General features: G+C 39.0%; 1 protein-coding gene across 2 annotated transcripts in view; it reads left to right on the top strand.

The window, feature by feature from the left end:
* Window positions 1–16,571, top strand: part of LOC308409518 (polycystin-1-like protein 2) — a 44,339-nt gene that overhangs the window by 25,014 nt on the left and 2,754 nt on the right. For both annotated transcript variants that reach the window (XM_080902320.1, XM_080902319.1), the window contains 18 exons: window positions 75–176; window positions 2,410–2,588; window positions 2,912–3,058; window positions 3,897–4,096; window positions 4,189–4,400; window positions 4,591–4,777; window positions 5,860–6,100; window positions 7,849–8,089; window positions 8,261–8,357; window positions 8,449–8,571; window positions 8,754–8,939; window positions 10,027–10,357; window positions 10,492–10,625; window positions 10,830–10,957; window positions 12,023–12,183; window positions 12,306–12,516; window positions 13,691–13,792; window positions 13,915–14,046. In XM_080902320.1, the coding sequence (XP_080758446.1) occupies window positions 75–176; window positions 2,410–2,588; window positions 2,912–3,058; window positions 3,897–4,096; window positions 4,189–4,400; window positions 4,591–4,777; window positions 5,860–6,100; window positions 7,849–8,089; window positions 8,261–8,357; window positions 8,449–8,571; window positions 8,754–8,939; window positions 10,027–10,357; window positions 10,492–10,625; window positions 10,830–10,957; window positions 12,023–12,183; window positions 12,306–12,516; window positions 13,691–13,792; window positions 13,915–14,046 (3,114 nt within the window). The remainder of the gene's footprint in view (window positions 1–74; window positions 177–2,409; window positions 2,589–2,911; window positions 3,059–3,896; window positions 4,097–4,188; window positions 4,401–4,590; window positions 4,778–5,859; window positions 6,101–7,848; window positions 8,090–8,260; window positions 8,358–8,448; window positions 8,572–8,753; window positions 8,940–10,026; window positions 10,358–10,491; window positions 10,626–10,829; window positions 10,958–12,022; window positions 12,184–12,305; window positions 12,517–13,690; window positions 13,793–13,914; window positions 14,047–16,571) is intronic.

Raw genomic sequence — 16,571 nt, 5'->3', positions numbered from 1 at the left:
ACAGCTTTTCTGTTTGGGAATAGCGTCTCCATCTCATGTCCATATAATATTTTTGCTTGTTGGCTGAATAACAGGTAAAGGTGACAGAGCTGGAGGACAATGATCCAATGGATGAGTATCGCTACCTGTTGAGTGTCTGCACCGGGCATCGTATAGGAGCCTCCACTTCCTCTCAGGTACATGTGTTCAGTGAAAGTCACACTTATCACAAAGTTACTTTAGACTTGTGGAAACATCATGAGATGCACGTTCTCTGTTTTCAGTCTGCTTATCAGCAGCTCATCTTTTTACAATTTCACCACCAGAGATGGGCAGTAGCGTTACTGTAATCCGATTACTTTTTTCAAGTAATGAGAAAAGTAAGGGATTACTATTGCCAAAAAAGCAATTAGATTACTGTTACTTCTCCCATAAGCACCCTGCGTTACTGCGTTACTAAACCGTGATTTTGTTTGTGAGCGTGTCTCACGACAAGGACGTACAAGCGTGCGACGTCCGTGGCAGCAACGTCCATGTGCAGATCAACAATGAATAATATGGAGTGCAGGAGAGAAGGTACGACCATGCGGCGTTTAAAGCTTGGAAGTACTGGCATTACTTTGAGTTTGATTCTGTAAGTGACAAAAACATTAGCGTTTGCTGTTCACTCTGCGTGGAAAAAAAAACCTTCTTTCTACAGCGAAAAATTAAACATTAAATCTGAGCAAGCACCGAGCACACCGCCACGGGAATGTGAAATTCACAGAGAAATCCCCGGATCCTCCCACTGACATGACTGCTGAGGCACCGGGCAAACCTCCACCCGCCCCACTCCTGCTAAATAGATGAAAATAGATTTAAGAGCCACAGGACCCAGTGCCGCTGAGTCTTAGATTTTATTTGAAAGAGTGAGTGCAAACACAAAACATTATTTTATTTTATAAGCTGGAATATGCAGAAAATAGGTTTGAATGTTAAACACATTTCACAGAGAATATTGCATATAATTAAATTTTTGCTTGATGCTTAAAGTTAAAAGATTAAAACCAATAAAACACGTTTTAAAGAGAGACTTTTTCATTTGATTACATTTTACATAATGATGGATTATGCAGAAAAAGAACTGGGCTGAAAGGTCTTTCGCTTTATTATGTATTGAGGTTGTGTCTCATGTTTTTATAAACTAAGTAATAAAGTAACTAATTACTTTTGAAAACAAGTGATCAGTAAAGTAACAGGATTACATCTTGGAGAAGTAATCAGTAATTAGTAACTAATTACTATTTTCAAGTAACTTGATCAACACTGTTCACCACAAACAAGAACTTTTTCATCTGTGTTACCCAAACACACAATACGCCATTCAGCAACTCTTCATGTTTCGCTGGCAGTGAAACACCGTGAAGCACTCAATAACCAAAGACTTCTGGGGTTGCTCCATCAGCTCCATCTTAAGGGCGAGTTCTAAAATAGGCTTGTGAATACTCAGCTTTCGTTAGGTGGTGGGCTTCATACACCTGCTCTTTCTGCCGACACATTAGGCCCCATAATATATGTGTTTTTTTAGCATGTTCTGCTAACACTAAGCTACAGGCAGATTTGCACTTGGGTTTCAGCACATGCTCTGTACTGATCACTTAGGCTGCTCATCTCATCACTCGTATTTTCTGTCTGTACTAACTTTTCAGTGATTTTTTTTTTCTTTCAGTAACTTTATGTGAAAAAGTACATTGTTTGTGTCTTTTCTTTTCTGTATTCCCAGACTGATGTATGCAATTACATATTAAAGAAAAGGCACATGCACATGCTTTAATATCTATCTCATCAGATAGAATAGAAGAAGAAGAAAGTTAACGAGAGTGGAGCTTAAACATGCATTTTTTAATGTCCAACCGGTGGCAACTCCTCTGGATGGAAAGTAAAGAAACTAATAAAACAGACTGTAAAGAAGTATTTTGGTAAATTCTTACTTTTCTACTTGTTGCTAACATCTTACCAGTTTTGTAAATGATGGTAAAACATTGTGTGTCTTAACGTCGGGGATGTTTTTCTTGCTGTTAACACTGACCTACGAGCTTGTTAGCATGTTAGCATGTTACGAGCTCATGTTTAATGAAATTCTGTAACCTGTTTCCTAGCAAAATATAAATACATGCACAGCACTGTGTGTATCATATGCACTGCACACAGACTCTCACACTTACACACAGTGAAATCTTAATTGTTATTTTTACAGTGGTTATTCTAACTGTATGAAACAGACAAAAATTGATCAAGTCCGTATTTCTATTACTATTTGAAGTTTTCCCTAATATATTGCCAGAAACAGTTTAAACCAGTACTAAGGCGCTACCATTGCTCTCATATATGGAATCAGAATGGTATTGTTTTCAGTTTTATACTTTTCATGCACAAAATTGATTATTTTAGGTGACAGTTACTCTGCTGGGCACAGAAGGACACAGCGAGCCTCACCACTTGACAGATTCAAAGAAACGTGTGTTTGAAAGGGGAGCAGTGGACATGTTCCTGCTAACTACGCCCTTCTCCCTGGGAGACCTGCAGGGCATCAGACTATGGCACAACAATTCAGGAAGCCATTCTGCCTGGTAGGAAAAAAAGAAATGTCACAACCACACAAAAGAAAGGCATCTCGACAATTATGGTATTTTCTGAGTCATTAGAAACATACTGTTTGACCAAGAACACCACAATGATTGGACATTAAGGTGAATACAGTGTGAATCCGGTCCCAATTACACTGATCTTAAAGATAATTATTGTTGCTTTTTTAAGGAAAACATGGTCTTTAAATGCAATTCAGCTGTCATTTTAAGTAATATGTCTTCTACTGACTTTTGTGGGTGTCACGTGGAGCAAAGCAGAGGTCACATGATTGCATCTTGCATTTACATTGTTTGCCTTTTCTCAGGTATGTAGGCAATGTCATGGTGCAGGATTTACAGACAGAGGAGAAATGGCATTTTCTATGTAATTCCTGGCTGTCGGTAGACATTGATGACTGTTCCCTCGATAAAATATTTCCTGCTGCAACAGAGATGGATCTAAAAAGGTTCAGGTAAGCGCAAAGCCTGGTGGTACGTTTGGTAGCAGAATTACACGTACAAGCACTCTGTCTAGAGGCTGAACATGAAACTCAGATTGGGAGTACTGATCAAATGCAAATTCAATCGAATTCATGGTTTGGAGTTCCATTTGGATAATGTTATGTTTGCAGCAGGCAGGGTAAACTATCATTTTTTTTTTTAATGAAATTCACTTTCACAAAGCAGCAGCCAGAATTTACTTTTCAACTCGTTGAAAAATCTACCAGTGCTTGTGGACTTTCACAAGGCTACCAGAAAGAAATTATTAGGCCCAGGTATGATTAAAATGCAAGGTGGAGGGAGAGTGGACACACTGGACAGAGGATGCTGAGCTGCCAAGCAGGAGAAAAAGAAGAAAACAACAGAGAAGATTCATGGATGATGTGATAGAGGACATACAGTGGGTTGGTGTGACAGAAGAAGCTGGGGATAGGGTGAGATAGAGGCAGATGATCTACCATGGTGACTAAGGGAACCAGCTGAAAGAATAAAAAAATGTGACTACAGAACAATTTATTGTTTTATTTGAATTTAGCTGAATTTCCAAAGACGAAATGAAACCCAGTAAAAGCTGCCACTTTCTTCTCATCCCAGTTGAGTAGCTAAATATTTGGTTTAAGCGCTGATCTGGTGATTTAGTGGGGATTATTCGCTTTTCTTTAGGCTCTAAAACCTCCAAATGCTTCAGATCTACAATAGTGTTTTACAGGAATTAGAAAAAGATTAAAATGTGATGCTAATCCATCACTAATTAGCTGTTTATGAAGGTTTAAAACATTTGATTTTTACAATGTTGCTTTTATCTTTCAGTAATTTGTTCTTCACAAAGACAACAAAGGATTTCAATGACGGACACCTCTGGATTTCGGTGATCAGTCGACCACCGAGCAGCCACTTCACCCGTGTGCAGAGAGTGTCCTGCTGTTTTTCTCTGCTGCTCTGTACCATGTTAACCAGTATCATGTTTTATGGGATCCCAAAAGATCCCTCTGACCAAGTAATGGACCTAGGTACATCAAAAATGTATTGCCATTAAATTTACTTTTAAAAAAGTGTAAAAAAGTCCAAATCTAATTAATCTATTTCCCATTTGTATTTTCAGGAACTTTTGAGTTTACTTGGCAGCAGTTCATGATTGGAGTTCAGAGCTCCCTCATCATGTTTCCCGTCAATATCCTCATAGTCAGTATTTTCAGATTCACTCGTCCTCGGGAGTTTTCTTGTTGCCAGCGCAAAAAAAAGAAAAAGAACACACAAGATTCTTCTGCCACAACGGACATGACTAACAGAGTGTCTTTAGATGTTATCATTAAGGTAGGTGTTTCCTGTTTTTGTGTTTCTGCATTTAATATTAAGGTGCTGCTAAACTGGCACCCAAGCCTTATGACAAACCTTTTTGTACGTGTTACAAATACTGATGGTTTTGTGGGTTTAGAAGAATTTCTCTAATGTGCATACACTTCATTTGGTATCAAAATTCGGTATTGAATGTGCTTCCCCTTAGGACATCACAAGAATTGCCCACTCGCTCTCTAAGACGATGAAAAGCAACGTCGCATGCAAGGAGATTAAGTTTGTACCTGGACAAGAAAATGATGTCAATGCTATACTTTCTGTGTTGAAAGACTTAATCACACAGAATAACACAGCTAGTGAAAATATCGAGACAGAAACACAGCCTCAGCTATCAGGTGAGTTCTCGTGTTAATAATTGATCATGATCAACTAAAAGTGCTGCAACACTGCCCCAAACCCCCATCTTATTTAAGTTTGCGCGACCTGCCCGTTAAGAACATATTCTTGGGTACTTCTATATCAGTTTCAACATTATACTGTTCAGAAAAACAAAACTAAAGTTGAAGCACGGACATCGTGACACACTGGAGGAGATCAAGTGGCCACTGAAGTGCAAGTAGCTTTCTAAAAACAAGAGCAAAATTGCAGGGAGCCAAATCTGGCGCCTGCTGATGAATGATTGTGCTGCTGAGGCCAAAATCACCTGCCTCTTCAACTGTGGTGCGTGCCACTGAGTATCAGCACACACCACACTGAAGCGGTGTACAGCAAATCTTCTGGGTTTCATGGCTCTTTAGGATGTTACCTTAGAACACGCTGACTGTCTGAGCCTAGAAAATGAATTTATGGTGAATGCTGCATCTTCCTCGAGCGATGCTTTGCCATTGGGGTGAGGTCTACTGAGAAGTACTTTGGTTTGAAGCCGGGGTCAGTTGGACACAAATTTTTTACATGTTAACTCTGCACCACATACGAGTGCGTAGAATAGGATTCATGTCTTCGAGTGCCTCTGGATACAAACCAGAGGGGAGATCAGCTAACTCGACCTTTGGACTTTTCACAAGTGTAGTCAGACAACTTTATGATCACAGCTCTCGCATTAAGGGTCAAATTAGTACTTACATATCAGAAGGTCTCACAAACAGGTTGGTGTCAGTTCTTTTGCTTTTAAATAACATGCAAAGCAAATTTAAGTGGCGTGCTACAAATTTGATGGACGTTGTTTTTAATCAGCTGTTAATTCAAAGAGGCATAAAAGATGAAAATTTGCCTGAAAGGACGGACACTGCAGAGTTCTGAAATCATTCAGAAGATACTTGCTTATATGACAAAGTGGTTGTTTGAAACAAATAAAGACAGAATTTGAAAACGCTGCCAACAATCACATTTCTGCAAACAAAGCAATTTTTGCTTTCTGAACACATCATATCATGTGCTTCCTTGAGATTTCCAAGTAATAACATATGTACATTTTCAGATAGCAGCGCTTATCCAGCATCGGCAGAGGGGGTGATTCAAAAGAACAGAAACAAAAGCCAGTATCTGTACAGACAACTGTGTCGCATCGACAGTGAGTTAAGTCAGCTGGGTCCCTCAGGCTTCCCGAATCCACACAGCTACAAACAGGCGCTGCAGCAAGTCCAGAGCACGAAGGAGTTGCTTGAAGATCAACTCGTTGCATCCAACAGAGGCGTTCCAGATGAACCCACCAACAAAACGTATGAAAGTCACTCTGTAAGAGGACCGCGCTGGTGCAGTTAGATGTCACATCCATCTAGAACATTTTATTTTATCTTGGAGGAATTAACTGCAGTTATAGCTGCTGTATGTCTTTGTTTTAATTATTATAGTCACTGCAACGCTTTTAATTGATAAAATTAAAACTCAACACAAAGACGGGGGTTGTTGAGGCACTCTGAGGATAAAATCATATAACAAATTTGTTCTCGCAACAATTCAGCAAGCAAAACACACCAACGTGTATCGACTCAAAGTCTTCCTCAGGGACTGACACATGCACAGCCTAGATTAAATACCCTGGCTCGCACTCAACCAGCACCTGTGTGCAAAGTATTTTAAAAAGACAGACGTCCCTACATATCAAAGCAATAACAAAACCTCAGCAATGTTCTGTAAGAATTATCAAAGAAACTACAAAAGCAATATGAGAAAAAGGACCAACAAACACCATTTTTAAACTCACAGTAAATCAAAATAGAGCACAATTCAATCATTAAAATACGTTGAGCTAGAGCACAAAATTTCACTAGTCAAAATATGCATGAGCCTGCACAGTAAGCTATTAAAAAACTTCAAAAATAAACAATAAAATCTATGAGGGTTTCAAGATTGTGACTTTAAATTTTAAATCATCAAAATGGGTGTTCTATGAGTGAAATAACTGAAGTCTAATTGCTGATCTGCAGAGGTAGAAAAAGTGCCAAAGTACAAGTACAGGTTCTTAAAAAAATACTAGTAAAGTATTAAGTACACTCCAGAAAAAGCTGACTCAACTTCTTTACTCAAGTAAAAGATGAAAAAAAAAAAATAGGCTCTGAAATGTACTCAAAGTGAGAAAGTAAAAAGTAGCTCTTTGAAGCACATTTATATCAAGTATTTTTATGCAAAGCTAAATGAACTTTGTGCTATTACTCGATCAGTTTCAGATGATGGATCTATGTGTCATCAGCTCAAATTCAAATTCATCTCTGCTACATTTCATGTAACCTAACTCTGAGCATGAACCTCTTCTTCCTGTTCTGTTTTCCTCTTTTCCCTTTATGCTCGCTCCTGCAGCCAGGAATTGTGCAATGCTTCAGCCCACTTTAACCCCTGACTGTAGCGTGATGAATGATGCAAAAAATATGAGTTATCAAAAGCTTTTGCTTCTTTGATCTCTTTGTATGTGTAAAGCCCCAGTGATAGATACAACAGTAGGATTACTTTTCTGTGTTACTGTTTCCACCATTTAGCCTCAGATCACTCAGATGTTTGAAGGCAGCTGTGAAATAAAAACTTCCCTCAGTTGTCTTAAACCTAAAGTAATGAGCCTGGTTTGAAAATGTGAGGAGTGAAAAGTATAAATATTTGGGTAAAAATGTAGAGAGTAAAAGTTAACAGCTGAACATAAATACTCAAGTACTTGACTAACAAAATAGTTGTACTTCCTACCTCTGCATTATTGAGCATATTCAATTCAATTTTTCAGTTCAGTTTTATTTATATAGAAGGAAATCACAAAAGCAGTCACCTCACGGTGCTTTATATGGTAAAGGCCCTAAAGTAGTATAATATGGAGAGCAGTACTGATTTAAACATGTATACACGATGTTAGGATAATGGCCTATTACTTTGCAAAAACATTTTTACTCGTTGCTCTGTAAAGTTACATGTTAATGCTATTGAAATTCATATTGGTGAAAGGAAATGTAATTTTACTTGCTGTTCTGTCGCTCCGTGTTTACAGGGCCAGTCCGTCAGACAGCACTGATGGCGATGGCGGTGAGAAAGAAAGGACGTGCTGTCACGGAGGTCTACCCTGGTGGTTTATTTTTTTTGGCTGGCTGCTGGTGATCGCAACCAGTGTCGTATCAGGCTATTTCACAATGCTGTCTGGCTTGAAATTTGGAAAACCGCGCTCCATAAGTTGGTTGGTATCCATGGTTATTTCCTTCTTTCAGAGTGTCCTCCTTATTCAGCCGCTGAAGGTGAGAAGAACATTTGTCTGTTATATACATACCCTTAAGATTTCCTGCACAGTTAAAATTTCAGTTACACAATTTTCTTATAATTTAACGTTTCTAATATAGATAATTTTTTGTAAATTTAAATATTTACTCGAAATAAACCACTGCATTTATTCATGCCTCTCAAAACAGGTGCTTTGTTTTGCAATCTTCTTTGCTCTTGTGATTAAAAAAGTCGACGAGGAAGATTTTCAAAATGTTCAATTTGAAAGAAACCACAGAAATATCGGTAAAATATCAAGAAAAACTCTAGAAAGCATACTTTCTTCCTCTTTTGTTTAAATACTGAACATTTCTTTGGCAACAAACTTCATCCACAGGTGAACAAATGTTTGTGCGCTATGGCAGTGTTTATGAGCCGCCGCCTCTGGCAGACGTAGAAAAAATGAGGAGGAACAGGATGCTGGAACAGAAAGCCTTTGCTCTAATCAAGGAGATACTGAGTAAGTAGACACACAAAGAACTGCGAATTAACCTGATTAAAACAAATTGAAGGAAATCTTCATCAACGACAGAAACTGCAGAAAAAATATAATAATTTTGACTACAACTTATCTTCCAGGGATGTTGTAAGTCTGACCTGAAATTAATGCTGGGTTTGACTTAATCCCCCTGTATGTTTCAGTCTACATGGGGTTCCTGTGGATGCTGCTGCTGGTGGCACATGGCCAGAGAGATCCAAATGCTTTTTACCTAAACACACACATTAAACAAAGCTTCTGTGGAAACGCCCCAGCCACCATGGCAATTCAAGATGTATTCAACTGGGCCAAGACATCTCTACTCAGTAACCTCTTTGGACAATATCCAGGTAAATATTTGTTACAAAAAGGACAGTCAAACAGGACAGGGCTTCGCTTTTATCTCTGTTGTAGACGTTGCCAGTTACTGGCCACCTCCTCTAATCTGCAGGCTCAGTAGACTGTTATCAAAGGACTATGGGAGAAATGGTTTTGCAAAGAGCAACAAAAGTCCATACAAGGATGTTATCAGAGTGGAAGTGGAAAGCATTTGATGACTTTCAACAAGGAGTCATGATTTCTGACCTAAAGCTGTTTATTCTGCTTCACTGTGTAGTTGTGTTCTTACTTTTAAGGGTTAGTGTTGAACCTTTTTTAGAACGTTCCAATAGCAGAACATACAGAAGGGATATAACCATATCTACACGAACAGGTGAATTCGTTCGAGGTTCGATTCGATGGTTTGTTTTGTTATTTCATAAAAGTTTTAGAAGACTTTTTTGTTTATTAAAGCAGAACACATGAACAGATTAATCCAGCTTTATGTCAAAGCAACTGTTTTGTGTCAAGTGTCATTTCATTAATATCTGTGTATTATTTTAAATATTGTGCCTTAAGTCTTCACTGAGATTGCAGTGATATCAAATCTGAACTTTGGTGCAGGAAGTACAGATTATTATTATCTATTATTCTATATTTCCTGCCTCTTTTTTACATGTGCCCTTTTATCCCTCAGCCGTTAAAGGTTGGTGGAGTACTGCTGTCACCCTGCCAGGTGGTCGGGCAGGCAGCGTGGACACCCGACTTTGTAAACACGATAACTTGAGAACAAGATAAGCTAGGACTTTCAAATAGGTGCATCAACTAAAAGGATTACACACATTCAGATCTTGAGGTGAAGGTCAGAGGTCTAGTTTTTTTTTGTAATCTTGTCAACACAAGACACATGACAGTTTTCCCAGCGTATGTTAGAGTGCTTTGACTTGAACCTTTTAGCTAAATCTATAAATATATACATGCTACACAAAGGTTTCTCATCCTGAACTGCAATGATCTTTGCAGCTGGGCAGGTGCGTGTAGGTACGACCTAAAAAGACCGTAGCCTACTCAAATGAAAAATAAATGACAATAAGAGTGAAATGTAAAATACTGTTCCAGGATTCATCACTGATGGAAACTCGAAGCTTCTGGGAAATGCACGTCTTCGTCAACTGAGAGTGAAGAAGAACTCGTGTGAGATTGCAGGCCCCATGCTAAAGATGGTGCCAGGCTGTAGCGCTCCATATTCATGGGAAGCGGAGGACATGGGCTCCTACGGACCTGGCTGGAACACGTCTGTTGGAAATAACATCTCTGCAAGCATTTCCAGTCCCTGGACGTACCAGACACACTCTCAACTCAGAGCTTACCCCGTCTGGGGAGAATTGGCGCGCTACAGAGGGGGAGGCTTTTCAGTGGAGCTCGGCCCAGATTTACAAACTGCAACCAGGTCTCTACCTTAAGAAAAATCGAAAGAATACCCAAGATGCTGTGTTGTCTGAGAGTTAATAGTCTTCTTGGTTGGTTTTAAAATGAACATATGGAATATATTAACAACATTAATTCTTTAATATTTATCCACAGCACCCTCGACTATCTGTTCAACAATATGTGGTTCGATGTTTACACGCGGGCCATCTTTGTTGAGTTCACTGTTTATAATGCAAACGTGAATCTCCTCTGCATTGTCACGCTTTTGCTGGAGTCCCCTGCTGTAGGTAAGGAGAACTGTAATGCATCTAAAGCTTTGTTAAAGAAGACTATAGAATGGATAACACATCAGACTTTATTACTTTTCATATGTAACTCCAATCTACATTTATTCCCTTTTTACACCTTCATACTGAGAACTCCGACAGCCTATGATTGAGATCACATTAAGCTGTACGCATGTAAGTGAAGTCTTCTCTCTGACTTTGCAGGAGCCTTTCAGTTAAACAGTGAAATGCAGAGTGTTCATCTCTACCTGCCAGGTGACGGCCTCCACATCTGCATTATGACCGCTGAGATCATTTATATGCTTTTCATCCTCTATTACATGTTCAATCAGGTAAATACAAACATTATTAATACATAATGGAATCTAGTTCCAAATATTGTTTTCTATGTATCCAGTTAAATAGACTAACTTCATTTAGCCAATGAGGTTTAAACAAACTTAGAATGGCATCATCATCACTTTTTGGTTTCCTGACCATTATTTTCCTGAGAGTGAGCAGTTACTGTTTGTTACTGTGATCGGCAAGAATTAGTCTAACGTGGATTAACTACGAGTGTCGTGAGGCTGAACAGTCAATGAAGCCACTCTGCATGTTTCTATTAATCATTTTTTATTAAGTCGTTACTGCCTGTTAATCCAGAAGCAATTAGCAGCTAAATCAGAGCATGTCAAATGCTGTGCAGCTCTACTGTACTGTAATTACGAGGAAATTACAAAGTTGATGCTGATATAATAGCATTAATCTTATTTGTCATTCGTAATAATCCTTTTGCTTTTTAGTGCATCACTGAGTCACATGTTAATCACGTCGTTTCACTTCATTCAGGCTCATTGTGATCGTGGGTGTCGACCATTAACTGTAATTTCTGAGCCAATAAGCTCCTATTGTGTGCCCTTTGTTGCAGTCCCTTAAGATTATTATGGTGACATAAGCACACAGCTTATTTTTCTGTATCTGTCAAGATGTCATGTAGCTACACCCCCTCTGAAATTCACCTGGAAGTCCCAAAGACTGCATGTTAAATTAACTACAGTAAGAGCTTTAGACAACATATAATCTCAATTATTAAGGAGCCTAAATATCCATAAATGTGCTATTTTTATCTATCTTTGTATTGCTCTCTCATAAAGATTTTTAGGGTTAGATAAACAGTATACAGTAAATGCTTATACTTAAAAACCTCTTATGTGAGCACTGAGACTTTCATTAAATATGATCAGATTATTTTCACATGCATTTGGACATCATGGGACAAATCAGCACTTTTATTTGTGCAAATTGTCAACATATGTTTGGTGGTGTTCCTGCTAAAACCTCAACAAATGCATGAGCATGCAGACAACCCCCTGCTGGATTACATAAGAGCTGTTGCTCTCACTTCTTTTCCTGGAAAGGGGAAATTAATGAAGCAGCAGCGCTGGCTTTACTTCAAGAACAAATGGAACCTTCTGGAGCTTTCTATCATCCTGCTGAGCTGGAGTGCCGTGGCCGCCTTTATCCAGAGGACTCTGATCACGAACCGTGATATAGCATACTACCAAAACCACAACGACAAGTGAGATTAACGTAAAACTCTGCTTTAATTTTAGCTGTTTAACTGCAAAAACATGCCTCTCCCATGCTTGGTGTTATTTGGTGGGTTGTTTTTTTTACTCCACATCTTTCCTGTTTTTATAGGTTTGTCAGTTTTTACCAGACAGGCACATCAGAATCACTTTTTCAATATCTGATGGCTTTCCTGGTCCTGCTCGCCACTGTCAAACTGTGGCACCTGCTTAGACTTAACCCAAAGATGAACATGATCACAGCTGCACTGCAGCGAGCCTGGACCAGCATAAGCGGTCTTCTTCTGATCATTGTGATCATGTTGCTGGCTTATTCCATTGCAGTAAGTATCTGGTTCCTTTGACCAAATCTTGACTCCTCGCAAATAAATAATTTTGTATTTACATGGACAAGAACAGAACGCTTTTTGGTGGCGGTCGGGAGGGTTATTAATTACAGCCTAATCTTAAAAGTAGAGGCTGTGTCTTTCTCCTGAATCCAAACTGTAAGCTGGTTCCACTGAAGAGTACTCTGAGGTCTTTAAGATAAGATGGGGAATGCTTGTTCAAAACCGTGTATCTGAGGAGAAAACTATAACACTTTGGACAACTTGAAAAGAGAACTTCTCTCAGATTTAACGGTGCTGCTCAGTCAAAGCAAAAAAATGTTCTCTAAAGCCTTTAATACAAAGATTTAAAAAATATATCTATTCTGAAAATTAATTAAAAAGATTAATTTATCTTAATAATTTGAGAAAATACACTTTTTAGTAAAATAAACAATGTTTTAAAAGTCAAGAACTCAACTCTTTGGAAACACTGAAAAATCTGACTTTGTCTAATCCAGCGGTCCCCAACCCCCGGGCCTCGGACCGGTACCGGTCCGTGAGTCGTTTGGTACCGGGCCGCGAGAGTTGAGGCTCAGGTGCAAAATGTGTGGTTTTCAGGGTTTTTATCGGTTTTCAGCGTTATTTTGTTATCGTTTTTATCGTTAACTTGGTTTTCCTGGGTCTTTTCACGTGTGTTATGAATAAATCTTCTTTTTTCGGTACCGGTACTAGTTTTATTTTGTTGTATTTATCCGCGACACCTTAAAGGCCGGTCCATGAAAATATTGTCGGGCATAAACCGGTCCGTGGCGCAAAAAAGGTTGGGGACCGCTGCTCTAATCAATATAATTTAAATTAAAACCATCCAGTAGTTTGATAAATTACATAAAAGTCCAAAACAAAAGGACAGCTGATGCTAATCTTTTCCACTGTGTGCATTAGAGGACTTGAATAGTGATGAGCGTTGACTGGAGAGCCGGGGCAGGTGGTGTTCATTACATTCGTAAATTTAAACTAATTCATTCTGTTATAGTACAGTGTCATTATGCTTTAAACGGTGCGTGAAATACCAATCAAGTAACCTCACTCCATTATCGCCGAGATTATTTAATGAAAATTGAAATCCATGATGGGCAGGAATGATCTCAGCGGTCCTTCTGCTGATCTAATGGTAATTTCTCTCCTTCAGTGTAACGTGATTTATGGCTGGAACCTATCCTCTTATAAAACTTTCATGGATGCTCTCATGACTCTCATCGGTTTGCAGATAGGCATCTTTAACTATGATGAGGTGAGAATGATCGTCTCAGGATTTGCACACATTAAGTCAACATTTTTCTTTTTCTGTCATTTCCAATTTGGTCAGTTAGTTTCAAAGTGGTAATAACATCTAACTGAGGCACTATCTTCTAGGTCCTGGCCAGCAATCCTGTGCTTGGTGGGTTACTCATTGGTTCCTGTATAGTTTTTGTGACATTCGTGGTGCTCAATCTCCTGCTCTCGGTGATCCTCATGGCATTCAATCAGGAGCAAAAATACCACAAGGTAACAAAAATCAGGATCATTTTTCTGTGTTTTAGTTATCCTCACCATACAATTTTAATCATTCAGTAGCAGTTGAGTTGTTCACGCATTTTAAATGTTACTGAATAACTCAGCTGATATTGTTGCTCTAGAGGAATAAAAGCTGAGCATTGGCCCAATGGACTTTTTAACCAGGTTTTTTGAGACAATATTGGCGAGTGAGAGGAAAATAGGAAAAGAAGTGTACCAGTTCTCAAAATAAATGGGATGAGAGGATCTGTTGTAACTACACAGGGATAAAGTTGATCACATAGGAGAGTTGCTGAAGCTAGGTTAAGAGGAGAAGTGATCATCGGTGAGCAGCAGTGTGGCTTCATGCCACAAAAAAGCACAGGTGCCTTTTTGTGCTTCACTGTGTCTTTGTGGATCTAAAGAAATGTATAGATAGGATAAGTGGAAGCGAATGGATGGATGGATGGATGGATGGATGGATGGATGGATGGATGGATGGATGGATGGAACGAACGAACGAACGAACGAACGAACTTTGGTTCAGACTAAATCAGAGCAGCAAGGAGCTGCCATGAGGAACACCTGAAAAATAGGCCCATAGATGTGAAGGAGGATGTTCAGAGGGTTGATGTGTCACAAGAGCATAGAAGCGATAGGCTGAGGTGCCAAAAGAAGAAAAACAAGTAACATTTGCTTATTTTCAATAAACTCTGGTTCCCAGTGTAAAGTGTACCCAGAGAAAAGATGACATGTCCTACAAAAAGCTGCAGGTTTGACACTGTCTGTCTGTTCTTGGCACTTTTTTTCCTGTTGTGTGATTTCTTAAGTTTACTTTGCAAATATCCACATTTTACTCCAGCTGTTTCCAGGCCACAGGCAGCAACCATCTCCCATTTCTTTAAAAATCTAAATGCAACAAAATTTTACCCAGTCATGCACCTCCTAAGCACATGGGCAAACTTCACTGAAATTTAAGCTTAAAAGCCAGACGAGTGCACCTCACAAAATCATTACATTCAGGTTTTGAGTGGACAAGAAGCAGACTTCCTTATTATCCAATCAGAAGTCTCTGTGTGTGAGTTTTTAACAGTAAATGAAATACAAACCGCGCTGTAACTCGCAAACTGAAAGGTTGAGGAATTAAAAGTCAAACTCAAAATATAAAACACTAAAGTCATGAAACCAAACTGGAACAGCCACAAATTCCTAACACTTGGCTGTGTTGCTTCCATTTTTATGGGTGTCAGTTATGTAAAAGCAGAGAAGGCAAACGCTTTGTCGTGTCAGTAAAGTGCACCATGATCTCGTAGAGTAATTATTAAGAGAATTTGCTTCTGTGACAGAACATTTATTCATCAGCAGAGACCCGACAGCTAAAAGACGACAAAAAAAGTGAAGTCAGTTTAAAAGTATGATTGTGAATGTCTGAGAAATATATATTTATGATGCTAATTAGCAATAATTCCTGTAAAAGGTTTCCTTGTACTCTAGTTTAAGCTACAATTTGCTGTCCAGACTGTTTGTTGGTATTTGTTAGACAGAAGCACCCTGCTGTGTGCACTGATGGGATTGGAGATAATGCTGATATTGTCAGGCAGGAACCGTCTGGCTCGCTATCTGAAAACGCTAAGATTACATTTCTAAAGTTGTCACTTTGTGAGTAAGACAGCCCATATGGTTCCTGAAAACACAACTTAGTCTTTACACAGAAGTCGAGAGCAGCAGCCAGTAGCTTTAGGTAATGACATCAAAGTATCCCGTAATCTGTGAGTGCAAGAGTGAATTTTATTATTTCCACCATCGTTCATGTTGTCTGCTTCCTGTCCTTTTTGATAGAAATGTGTATTTATCTCAGGAAGAGTACTGACTTCTTATTCAGGAAAGACTGTGAACTCTGCAGCTTCTGCTTAAATGCACTGAAAAAAATGCAATTGAGTGGTTGTTACATTTACAAAAGTCTAACTTGTGATTTGAAGAAAATAATTTCATGTTTCTATGGTGAACGTAATTAAATCATGTAGGATCTGCATGAAGTTCAACAGCTTAATTTGTTCTTGTTGAGATGACACGATAGGATCTAGTAAGAGTTTCTCACTTGTCACGAAAGTCACAAGATCACATGAGATTTCAAACTGCAGGAAAATCGTTGGAGTTATAAGAGGCAGACAACTATAAACACACCATGTGTGCTATTGCTAATTATTGTGGTTTAACCTGTCAAGGATAAAAAGGTACAGAAAATTCTGCATCAAGCCTTGAAATCATAGCTTTCCTACTTTTGCTAAACCTCGATTGGTGGCGTGGTGGTTAGTGCTGTGGCCTCATAGCAAGAAAGTCATGGGTTCAAATCCACAATCTGGCTAGTTTGCAGTGGGTTCCTTCTGAGCACTCTGGTTTCCTCCCACAGTTACCCATAAGTGTGAATGTGAGTGCAAATGGTTGTTTGTCTCTATGGGATAGACTGGTGAGCTGTCCAGAGTGTACCCTCCTCTTACCCTATCACTTCTCGGTTATGCCCCTGCAGCCCAGATAAA

The sequence above is a fragment of the Rhamphochromis sp. 'chilingali' genome (genome assembly GCF_963969265.1).
Source record: "Rhamphochromis sp. 'chilingali' genome assembly, chromosome: 14".
Classification (NCBI taxonomy): Eukaryota; Metazoa; Chordata; class Actinopteri; order Cichliformes; family Cichlidae; genus Rhamphochromis; species Rhamphochromis sp. 'chilingali'.
This window is presented reverse-complemented; position numbering and strand designations above follow the sequence as displayed.